The 12,324-nt window shown below is 33.3% G+C and overlaps 1 protein-coding gene across 2 annotated transcripts in view; it reads left to right on the top strand.

The window, feature by feature from the left end:
- LOC106470602 overlaps positions 1–12,324 on the top strand; it is a 67,364-nt gene that overhangs the window by 6,651 nt on the left and 48,389 nt on the right. For both annotated transcript variants that reach the window (XM_022399224.1, XM_022399226.1), the window contains exon 2: positions 2,104–2,232. In XM_022399224.1, the coding sequence (XP_022254932.1) occupies positions 2,104–2,232 (129 nt within the window). The remainder of the gene's footprint in view (positions 1–2,103; positions 2,233–12,324) is intronic.

Here is a 12,324-nt window from a genome sequence, read left to right as displayed (position 1 = left end):
TGCCACCTGAAGAAGCCACCGTCGAAGAAGAAACTCTACTCAATTTTGAGAAGGGGAAATGGTGAAGCTCCTGATGAAGTTACTACCACTGATGTGCTGATGTGACTGTTACCGATGATAGGACATTTACTGATGAAGCAGATGAACTCTATATAAAGCAGAAGCCAACGAGATGGAGACCAGTACAGAAGAAGATACGTTTTGTAAAATTAAGAGACTTTGTTGAATTGTAATTTTGTGTTTGTAATTCTGTACATTTAATTAAGTTATTGTTAATTGTTATTGGTTTAATGTAAGTGGCTATTGTTCAGGACGAACAATACTAAGGAGGGGCAGTGTTGCGTCAGCGAGGTCACGTGACTAGTATCACGACACGCCCTTCTCTCGAACCTTCGTGAATTATCGGGAGACTACTAGATTGGGGGGTAGTCTGGTACATATATATATAAGACAGTCACAACATGACGGAACGAGGTAATGAGTAATTGAACTGCAGTCAGAGAGTGTGTAATTGAATTGAGTATTGTTGAAGTCGAGCACGTGTGACGTTCGTTGAGAATTATAGTGCTACTGTTGAAACTAAGTGTATTGCAAAGTTATATTCTGAAAGAATAAACCAGTTTTATTTAAGAGAAGACTTGTGTCGCTAAAGTTTCGTCGGAACGAATTTACGGAAAATTAAGTAACGAACGGAGACGTAACACCTAGTTCAAATCAACATCTACCTATACATTTTTTTGTGATATCCACACACTGTGTATGTTATTTTTTGCTTTTACAACAAGAAAAGCTAACATAAAAACAATAACTGTAACACATTTTTTGCAGTTCCTTTCTCAAAATTTAGCACAGACATCAAGTTTGTTTAGTTTTTATGTATTATCCTTTCTTCAGTGCAATACTTGGAAAGAAGTACATAGTTAAATAGCTGTGAAGTTGCTGCATTTAACATGAGAGTGTTTATATATCTTCAAAAGCATAAGAATAGTGGCATTCCTGCATTTGGAATGGCCATGATATTACTCAGATTTGGCAAAAAGTTTGGTTCTATATACAGAATCACTACAGCATTACTTCCACCTAATTTGGCTGGCCACTACAGTGCCTGTAAATAAAGGCTTCTGATTTCTTTGTGCTTTATTATGAAAAAATATAAGATGTGAAGACAAAAGTTTAACATTTGGAATAAGGTTAGGATTAAGTTATTACTTTTTAGTTTTCTTAAGTAGGTTATTGATTTATGGAATGAGTTGCCATCAACAGTATGGTGAAGGCCAGCATTTTACAGTAGTCTAAAATAAGAGGGGGGGGGGTTAAATGTTTTTTTTTACTTTTTGCAAAAGTGGGTGTGAAAATATAGCCTTGGTCCTTTGTTCTCTATCTGTTATGTTAGTGTTACTCAGGACTATCATTAGTTATATATGTATAACTTATGCAAGTTGTAGAACATGTAGATAAAGAAATAACATACATTAGTTATCATTAAGTAGTATGGATGTTACATTAAGTTTTCCAAATAATCCAAAAAAAAATCAAATTGCACCTTTCTTCCAGTATAATGAAGGAAGCAAAGCTATTAAATTTTGGCATTTTATAACTTTCTTTTATAGGAGCAACTTGTTTTGAGATTTTACCTCTCATGGAGTGATTCAAAAATGTCAATAATTTAGTTGTATAATGTTACCTGGTGATACTCATATTTTATTGTGTTTTTTATGATTATCCATAGTATATACATCAGTTTAAGTAATAAAGGCAAACTGATGTCTTGAATATTAACTGTCTTTAATTGTTATAGTGAAAACTCAGTACAGGGATGCATTTATAATCCTATTAAATGTACTTTATCAGAAATATTCAACTCCAGAGTGAAGTTGTGATATTATAATAAACATGAGCATGGAATCACACAATCTTTTTCATGAAGTTCTTTTGCAATATAGTTATTTCTTACAGATACAATCAAGACCTTGTAGACTATCGATTATCACAGCCTTTCAAACTTGTTATCCATGTCTTGTTCAAGTATTTAATCAATGTCTTTTATAATCTGTTTCTAAGTATGCTTATGATAACTTTGGTATCATTACAATTGTTTCACAGGAAGCGACAGAAGTCCAATGGAGAGTAACAGTATTAAGGCTGAGTAAGGAAGATCTTGTGAGACAAAAGACTTTGACACAACAGGAAGCTGTTCACACACAGCTTTTGAGTTTTTTTCAAAGGTTTAGAGTGAGTTAGAAATTAGCTGTTTCAAAAATGCATACTTACATTAATGAACTATATACTATAACTTGAAAAAATGACCTGTATTTATAAAACATTCAAATTTTTATTTCTCAATATTTGATTGATCTAGAATCTAAAATTAAAGAACTTAGAAAACATGCTTTTTAATGCAAACATATCTATTTTCTTAAATTCTAAGGGAAATGATAATTGCTAACTTAACATATTTTGAATTGTTGAAAATTGATATATTTATTTACCAATAATTGTATTCAAAGTAATTAATAAAACCCTGTAAGCTAACTTAAAGAATACAAAATGTGAAAATGTTTTGCAAAATATTTTATAATTTTAAATGAAGGGTGATAAATTGAGCTTCACATTTATTTTTGTAATTTAAACAGCTTGTCAGCTAAATAATTTAGAAGAATAACATAGGTTAAGCTGTTTGATTAACATGCAATTCAGGATGCATCTTGCATATCTACAAATTTTTCTTAGTGCATAACATTTCTTTGCTATCCACACTATCCCAGATGTTGAAGTGTTTAGAAGTGACATTTGTGTCACAGTCCTGTAAACAGTGGCAAAAGATGGATGATTGATTATATGCTGTGTTTTGTGCATGCTCTTTAATATGTGAGCTCAGACAATGTATTGCAGAGCCCACATAGCCAAAGTTATACCTTGGACATTTAAATTTATATATGATGTAAGAGTGATGCATTATAGAAATTCTATCTTTGTATTCAAAATAATTACTTAAATGAAACATCAGCTTAAAGACAATTCTAAACTTAATATGTGGATAAATTTTATTATTCATAATAGATTTAATTTTTTCCCTTAATTCTATAGAATTATTAACAGTAAATGGTAAAATGTAATAAACTAGTTCTTTGATTTCAATCTGTTTACTAATTTTTGGAATGTACAAAACTTTTAAATAATTCGTAATAGCACTATCAATTAATTGTACAGGAAAACTATTTTTTCTGTAAAACAACCTTTATGTTTTGTATTTCTTCACGGAAAAGAGAAAAACGAATGATCTTTAAAACATGTTAAAGTGGTAGAAAGGTACAGTCTTGTGGAATTTTCAGCAAATTGTTTGGGTATGTAGCCTTTTGATTTTACATAAAAAGCAGTATTACAAACAGTACTGGGAAAAATGCAGAAATTGGTTAGGAGGAATAGTCTTGTGAAATTTTCAAGACGATTGTAGGGTTGTATGGTTTTAACATTAATGGATTTTAATTGCATGTATATTTACTGTATTTTCTTTTTTTCTTCTTTTTTGTGTAATGCTGTAATTTTTATATTTTATATGTCTATGAAAAATAATGTATATAATATCACTTATTATATAATTATCTTAAGACTACATTTTCTTAAAAATATTTATTTCATTGGTTCATATAATTCAGAAGAGATATATTAAAGATGTGTTAAAAAAATTTAGGAATGCTGATAAACTTTACTTAAAACTACAGAAAACATGATTGCATGAAAATTTTTAAATGAGTGTGTACAATATGCTTTGGTTCCAAAGTTTTGAAGATTAAATTGGGTAATTATAATTTAAGATCTAGTAAATATTATAGATTTTCACAAAAGAAGTTCTTAATTTAGAATTAACATATAAACTGAAATTATATAAACAGTTGTAAAATAAATGGATGAATGCTGTTAAAAATTTGAAAGAAGCTGTCTCAAATTTAGATTTTATACCTTTCAGTAATGTGATTGTTTATCATAAAAAAATAAGATTTTTTTAATGAAATAACGTTAAAACAAATAAAGTTGTATAAATTAAAGAGTGAGAAGTTTAGTGTGCTTATGTTCTTAGAAGATCCTAAAAAGGTCAATATAATCTCTCAGATTATCAGTTAACTCAAGCTGAAGAAAAGGTATTACCACAAAGTTTAAAGTTTTCAATTACTCCTAAAAATTGGATTATGTAGAATATTTTTCTAGTTTTGAACAGTTAGAAAAGAAATTAAAATGCATACCAATAGGTGAAGAAAATGTTTCATTTGATAACATAGTTACTGAAATTTCAGGTTTAGCAATCTCAGGATTCTACAGTTTTGACCTGAAGAATGTTCAAAAGAACTTATCTAAAGAAGAATTTTTGGCTTTAAAACATCTTAGCTCACTTGATAATTAAGTAATTCTTAAACTGGATAAAGGGAATAGTGCAGTAATTTTGAATAAAAAAGATTATGTAGATGAAGTTTTAACCATTGTAAATGATAACACTAAATTTGAGAGATTAGAATTGGATCCTACAGTAACAAAAGAAAGATGTCAACAGAATTATTTGTTAAAAATTAAAAAAAGAAGGTTTGGTATTAGATGTCAACTATAATAAAATTAGACCAGTTGTTTCTCATTATGGAATATTTTATGGGTTACCTAAAATACATAAATTGTCCCATTAGACTAATTGTGTCAAGTATAGGTACCTTCACTTATAGGTTAGCAGGTTTTTTTGGTAGATTACTTTGAATCTCATGTAACTAATGAATTCAAGGTAAAAAATAGTTTTGATTTTTCCAAAGATGTATCAAAACTGGTTTTTGACGAACCTGTCTATATTGCCATTTTGGACATTGAGTCCTTATATACAAATTACCATTAAATGAAGTAACTGAGTTAAGTAGTAATTTAATTTTTCAAAATTCTGATGTTGTTAGGGGTATAACAAAATCTGTATTTATAAAACTATTAGAATTTATCACCAAAAAGTCTTTTTTTTTTTAATGGTTGTCATTACAAACAACTTAATGGGGTGTCTATGGGTTCAAGTGTTGCACTGTGTTTGGCTAATTTATTTTTACATTATCATGAAGGAACCTGGTTAAAAAGTTGGCTAGAAAATTATAGTTTTTAAGAATGAACCTGATATTCAAGAATTTCAAAATTATCTGAACAATCAACATAACAATATTAGATTTACAGTTGAAGAACAAACAGCTAATAGTTTACCTTTCTTAGATACCAAGATTGTTAATTTAGATAGAAGTTTTAACACTAAATGCTATCATAAGCCAACTTTTACAGGACAATATTTTCATTTTTGATAGTTTTTTACCTTTTGAATTTAAAAAGAACCTAATTCATAATTTAATTCATTGAGCTTATAACATAGTTAGTTCTTTTTCTCTTTTCATGAAGAAATAAAAAACATAAAGGTTGTTTTATAGAAAAATAGTTTTCCTATACAATCAATTGATAGCGTTATCAGGAATTACTTAAGTTTTGTACACTCCAAAAATTAGTAAACAGATTGAAAAGAAAGAAATAATTTATTGCATTTTACCGTTTACTGGTAATCATTCTATAGAATTAAGGAAAAAAATTAAGTCTATTCTGAATATCAAAATTTATCCACATATTAAGTTTAGAATTGTCTTTAAACCATTGTTTCATTTAAATAATTATTTTAAATATAAAGACAGGATTCCTATAATGCATTGCTCTTATGTCATATATAAATATACATGTCCAAGGTGTAACTTTGGTTATGCGGGCTCTACACATTTTCTGAGTTCACATGTTAAAGATCATGTGCAAAACACAGCATATAATCAGTTGTCCATCCTTCCTTCACCACTGTTTACAGGACTGTGACACAAATGTCAGTTCTAAACACTTCAACATCTTGGGTAGTGCAGATAGCAAAGAAATACTATGCATTAAGGAAAGTTTGGGGATACAAAAGATGCATTCTGAATTAAATGTTAATCAAGAAGTAACATAGTAGTGTAAATGCTGCACATTCTTGAAATTACTATATAAACATAGGATCACTTTGTGAGTAAAAGACATTTCAAAACCCCATAGATATACATTCCACTATTATATGAAATCTAGTTATATCTTTTGATTTTCCCTTATCCATGATTAATAAAAAGTGGTGGAAACTGGTGCAACTTAGTAACAAGTGGGAAGATGAATGATAGATTTGGCTTCACATTTATCTTTTATTATTTTAAACAGTTTTTGGCTGAATAATTCACAAGAATAAATTAGTAGTACAAACACTGCATATTCTTGAAATCCCTACATAATCTCAAGGGAGGTGATAGAAATTGTCCCAATAATTATAGGCTTTGGTTTATTAAATATTGTAGATTATTCTTGGCAAAATACTGCAGTAGGTTTTTTGTTTCTTACTGCAGGTTGCAGTGCTAAACTAACTCGAGTAGGGTTTAAGTAGTAGCTGTAAGAAAACAGAATGCATTGTAATTACAATGAAGATTATTTCTGTATATATATATAGTCAAAGTAGATTAGGAACAGAAAGGCAGGTCAATAAATTCAACTACCTGAGAAACTGGTTAACATCAGATGGTAACTGTAATCATGAAATAAAAAGGAGATTTGGGATGGCAAAAGACACCTTTCTGAAAACGAAAAAGATACTGACAAACAGTAAAACTTTTATGGGGCTGAAGCTAAGAGTTTTGGATTACTATGTCATACCAATTCTCATGTATGCGTTAGAAAGTTGGACAATATTGCCAAGTGTGGAAAACAAAACTAAAGCAGTTGAGTTTTGGTTCTTATGGTATATCTTGAAGGTATGTTGGACAAGTTATACCTCAAATGAAGATATTTTGTGAAGAATAGATTGCAGAGAGAAGCTACTGATTAACATCAGAAAAAAAGAGTTGTACTTTCTTGGACACAATAAAAGAAAAGAAGGAATTATACAAGTCTGGTCATAACTAAACAGATTGAAGGAAGGAGAAACCATGAAAAACAGAGGTTGAATTATGTCAAGAGTCTATCTAAATGGATGAATATATCAACATTGGAAATTCTTTGTGCCTCAAGGAAAAGAAATTTGTACAAACCGTGATTACCAATGTCCTGTTTGGATATAGTACTCAGAGGGAGTTATAGGTCTATTAATCTTACATCAGTAGTGGGAAAAGTTTTTGAAAGTCTGATAAAACAAGCTTTGTAAAGTGATATAACAAAGTAAGTATGGTTTCACTAGGGAAAAAAATCTTCCCTTATGTAAAAGGTTAGCGCTCAGGTGAACTTAATTGTTGGAGTTTCAATTAAAACCAACCTGTACACCAAATTTATTTGTTGGAGGATTTGTCATGACGAGTGGAGCCACAAGTCGCTAACTCCAAGAGTTTACAGTTAGAGTAAAGAATATGAGTCTCAGACCAGCAATACTATTCACAAATAACTTTTATTAATCTTTAATACACTTGACATCATAGTTAATATTTAACTCTTTAACATTTAAACATTAATAACACTTCTCCCATAAAATCATATACTATACAAAAGCTGATCTAGAGAGAAAGATACTTACTGCAGAGTTGGAACCTTCATGGCAGAGTCAAGATTGTTGAGTTGCATGGTTAAGCTGGTTGAACTCGCCGGAGAACTGGAGAGCTGCAGAACTGACTTTCCAGCTCCTGACATGGGTTTATATAGCAGAATTTCTCTGTATCCTGGCGAGTATCCAAATAGGACACAGCATCACCCACAAGTAGTGCGGTGCTCCTATTGGATGCTTGCAGGCAATTCCTGGGCTGATCTGGCACCACACCCAAAAACCCTCAGGCTATTGGTCATGGGCAACTGCTGTTAGCCGGCTGCCTACTTGCTTGTACTGCTACACCCATGTACTGTAACTGATACTGCATCAAAGCACCGAGATGATTCATAAAATATAAACTTTTCTGTAGCTTCTACAGTGCTAAAGAATCGTGGCCAACATTCTAAAGAGGTTGTTAACTGCCTCTACTGTGTCCTTTGGTCACTAAACTCCTACGCTTGTTTCTATAGCTTTTGCATGTGCTGTGCTATTACTTACTGAAGTTCTAACCTCGTTCTTGATTACTTATCTCTCAAGGCTTATTTTTTTATAACACACAGGCATCTCCTTGTCCTCTTTCGTTTTTTTTATATGTCCTTCAACTTGTTTACTCTCTTTTACTGTTAAAGTCTCCATTTTAATTATATCTTACTTAATTAATTACTTTTATATTATTCAAATTCATAGAAGCAATGGATGAAATTTCCTCAAAAATTTCCCGTTGCTTCATCCCTCCTTTCTTGGGAAGAATTTTGTTATGAATAACAAAATTCCTGCTCCAACTCATTCTCTCCATCTCTCTTTATCAGCTATACTTACTTGATTAACATATTACATATATTAGCATATATATACAATGCAAACACATTTTTATGTAGGATTATATACGATTATATATATGTGGTTATATGGGTTATATATAATTAAAACTCCTCCTGGAAGTGCTTGTAAATGGCTGGATCACTACTAGTCACCCACTCTCGTAACGCGCACACCTTCCAATAAGAACAGTGTTCTTGCGGGTAGCGGTGATATGAGCAGGATACCTGTGTGGAGCATGTCATCCGTTGATATGGGGGACAGGATATGTCGATATGCAGGTACTGCTTCAGGATCTGCACCTTTTCCTTTCCCTTTGTGTATACCTTTACACAGTCCTGCTGTATTTCCTGGCGTACCCGTAGGAAATCTGTCGTGGAATGATCTCCGTCTTCCCACCGTATCCCATGCAGGTACATCGTACACCACAGAACGTGATGGCGGCCTGCGTCGTCGAGACGCTCCTCGGGGTAAGGGGGCCGAAAACAGTAGACATCCGTCCATCCTGTTTTGCAGTCCATTACTACCATCTCTTTTATTATATACAATCCGTGAACTTTAAACCCTTCCACCTCCATGATCGCTGCCTTCGGTCATGGCACGGGTTTCCTATAATTATTCACAATTAGTCATTAAGCATATATTACTAGATTTGTATAACATATGCATTCACTTGTTCTTTCGTTCACCATAGTCACACACTTGCTCGGTGTCTATGTTCGATTCCTGTTTATCTTTGTTCATTAAGTCACTTCAGTTACTCTATTCATCTAATCACAACACTTCACTAACGCATTCTTAACACTCAATATTCGTTGATAGAAGTCTTGGTTCTCATGTTCAGTTCATTTCGTTGTACTGTCCATTCTCATCTACTGGTTCTAGGCGTCGTTTGTTTCTGATCACTGTCTGTTAATTTTAGTCTCTTCTCGAACTTTCTATGCCTAATAATTTTGTCTATAATTTTGACTAATTTCGCTGTTAGAATTTTACTACCCTTGCCAATTGGTTATATCTCGGTAATTTTGTAATCATCTAAATGATTAAGCTATTGCCTGATTAGATGGGGCCTACTCATTCAGTTCTACTATTTCTAACTTTTGTTCACCAGCTGTAGTACGTAATTGTTCTACATGCTGTTGAAATTCCTTGACACTTAATCCTGACTTGCTAAAGGGTAAATGTTTAGTATTTTCTAATATATCCTTTAGTCCTTTAGTGTCTGTCTCAATATCTATACTCTGAATTAACTGTGATTCTTTTTCCGTTAGTAATTCTTGTAGTTCTGGTATTTTTATGGTTAACTTAGTTCCTATGTATCTCGTTTCACTTCTAAAGTTTGACGGCAAGGTTATACCTTGACTATACGCTGAACAATTTCTAGCTAGTTTTAAATAACCGCTATTGTTTAACCTGACTACCCTGGTGTAATAATCAAACTCATGTACGTTCGGTTTTGGGCAAACTACTGATAAAGTTAGTTCGTCTTTAACGTTAAATAACCAAATTCCTGGGGTTCTAGTTCTATAAAAGTAGAATGGTTGGGGAACGATTATTCTTTTCTCGCATAGTTCTGATATCTTATTCTTAATTCCTGTGAATATCACATAGTTACAAGTTACTATAGTTATTGAATACATACCTGAGTTAGGGTCACAAACTCCGATAGGTCCGTCTATACAATTTAACATGTCTTCCTCATTCATATCAACATATGTATGTTGATCACTCGAAACAGCAATATACGGTTTATCATTTTCTATAGCTAAAGCTAATGAATGGTTTATTGCTATCGGTAAAAATACGATCCTATATAATTTAAACATCCTATCAGTCGCTTTCAATGGTATCTCTATAAACATTCGTAGAGTATCCTTAACTGCAACTGTCTTTACATCAGCCCATGTGTAATACTGTTGCGTCATCGAGATCACGTGACTATTCTCACGCCTTCTAGTTTCTTGAACTATCTTGTTCCTTCACGAATGCCCTAGCATTTACTAGATAGGGTAGACTGGTATATAAAAGAGGGTGACAACGTGACGGGACAATGTGTGTGTAGATAAGTGAGTAATTGAACTGCAGTCAGAAGTATTGTTGACGTTCGTTGATATAGCATTTGTTTGAGTGTGATTGTTGAAAATAAGTGTATCGTAAAGTTGTATTCAGAAAGAATAAATCAGTTTTATTAAGTAAGGATTTGTGTCGCTAAAGTTTTGCCGGAACGAAGTTACGGAAAGTTAATTAACGAACGGTGACGTAACAAATTGGTGTCAGAAGTGGGATGAAAAAAATGGAAACGAGAGGCAGAAAATCAAACTACAGCTTAGCAGATTTGATGGCAGCAATACAAAAACAAGAAAAGAAACAAGAAGAACGAGAAGAGAAATTACAACAGTTGTTAGAGGAAAAAGAAAAGAAACAAGAAGAACGAGAAGAGAAATTACAACAGTTGTTAGAGGAAAAAGAAAAGAAACAAGAAGAACGTGAAGAGAAATTACAACAGTTGTTAGAGGAAAAAGAAACAAGAAGAACGAGAAATTAAACAAGAAGAGAGATTACAGCAGTTGTTGGAGGAAAAAGAAAAGAAACAAGAAGAGAGTTACAGCAGTTGTTGGAGGAAAAGAAAAGAAACAAGAAGAGAGACAAAAGCAGTTGCAAAAAAACCTGCAACAGTGGCAGCTCGAACAACAAAATAAACAAGAAGAGAGATTACAGCAGTTGTTAGAGGAAAAAGGAAAGAAAGAAGAAGAACGAGAAAAGAAACAAGAAGAAAGATTACAGCAGTGGCAAGAAAACCTACAACAATGGCAGCTCGAACAGCAAAATAAACAAGAGGTTACAGCAGTTGTTGGAGGAGAAAGAAATTAAACAGGGAAGAGAAATTACAGCAGTTGTTAGAGGAGAAAGAAAATAAACAAGAAGAATGAGAAAAGAAACAAGAAGAATGAGAAAAGAAACAAGAAGAGACTACAGCAGTGGCAACTGGAACAAGAAAGGAAACAGGAAGAAAGTCAGCAGCAACTACAGGAAAATCAACAACAATGGCAAGAGGTACAAATGGAAAACATTAGTAAATTTAAAAGCGAATTAGATACGTTAAAGGACAATCTGTTGTCTTTTACACAAGGAGGATACATTGACCATCGACTTAATCAGCCACAGACAATGGCAAGCCTCTTACAGAGCCCGCAGCTAAACCCTAATGCAGACATATTCAGTCCCGTTAGAAGTCACATCCCAGATATGAATGTCAGTATTAGGAGTGATCCAGTGCGAAGGAAGCCACAAGAATTCGATGGGAAGGCACCGTGGGAAGCATATAGAGCACAGTTTGACTTACTGGCAGAGATGAATGGATGGACAGAGGAGCAGAAAGCTATATATCTGGCAACAAGCTTGAAGGGACAACCACTGGAAATACTTGGATAGTTGACAGCAGCCGACAGATACAACTATAGAGCACTGGTAGAGGCTCTGGAACTCAGATACGGAACCCAGAATCAGTCAGAAGTCTACAGGGCCAGGTTCAGGATGAGAGTCCGTGCTAAAGGGGAGAGCCTGCAAGAGCTGGCACAGGACTTGGAGAGCATGGCACACAAAGCCTACCCAACTGCACCACCCGATCTCCTCAAGTTGTTGCTGAGGGATCAGTTCATAGATGCCTTGGACAGTCCACAACTTAAGATACAAGTGAAGCAAGCACACCCCTCTACCATGCAGGATGCAATGGCCAGAGCTCGCGAATTTGAATCCTACGTTCAGTCCAGCACAGAGGTACCAAGGTTGGTACAGTCATCTGGTTTCAAGGCCAGAAAGGGTCAGTTGCAGAGAGGTTTGAGGGACTTTGCTGGCACTGTAATAAACTTTGGCACAAGAGAGCTCAATGCTGGCAACTTCAGCACAGGGGAGACGATACAGCAGTA

This window comes from Limulus polyphemus, unplaced genomic scaffold (assembly GCF_000517525.1).
Source record: "Limulus polyphemus unplaced genomic scaffold, Limulus_polyphemus-2.1.2 Scaffold4111, whole genome shotgun sequence".
In the NCBI taxonomy this organism is placed as follows: Eukaryota; Metazoa; Arthropoda; class Merostomata; order Xiphosura; family Limulidae; genus Limulus; species Limulus polyphemus.
Note: the sequence above shows the minus strand (reverse complement) of the source record. Positions and strands in the feature narration are given on the sequence as shown.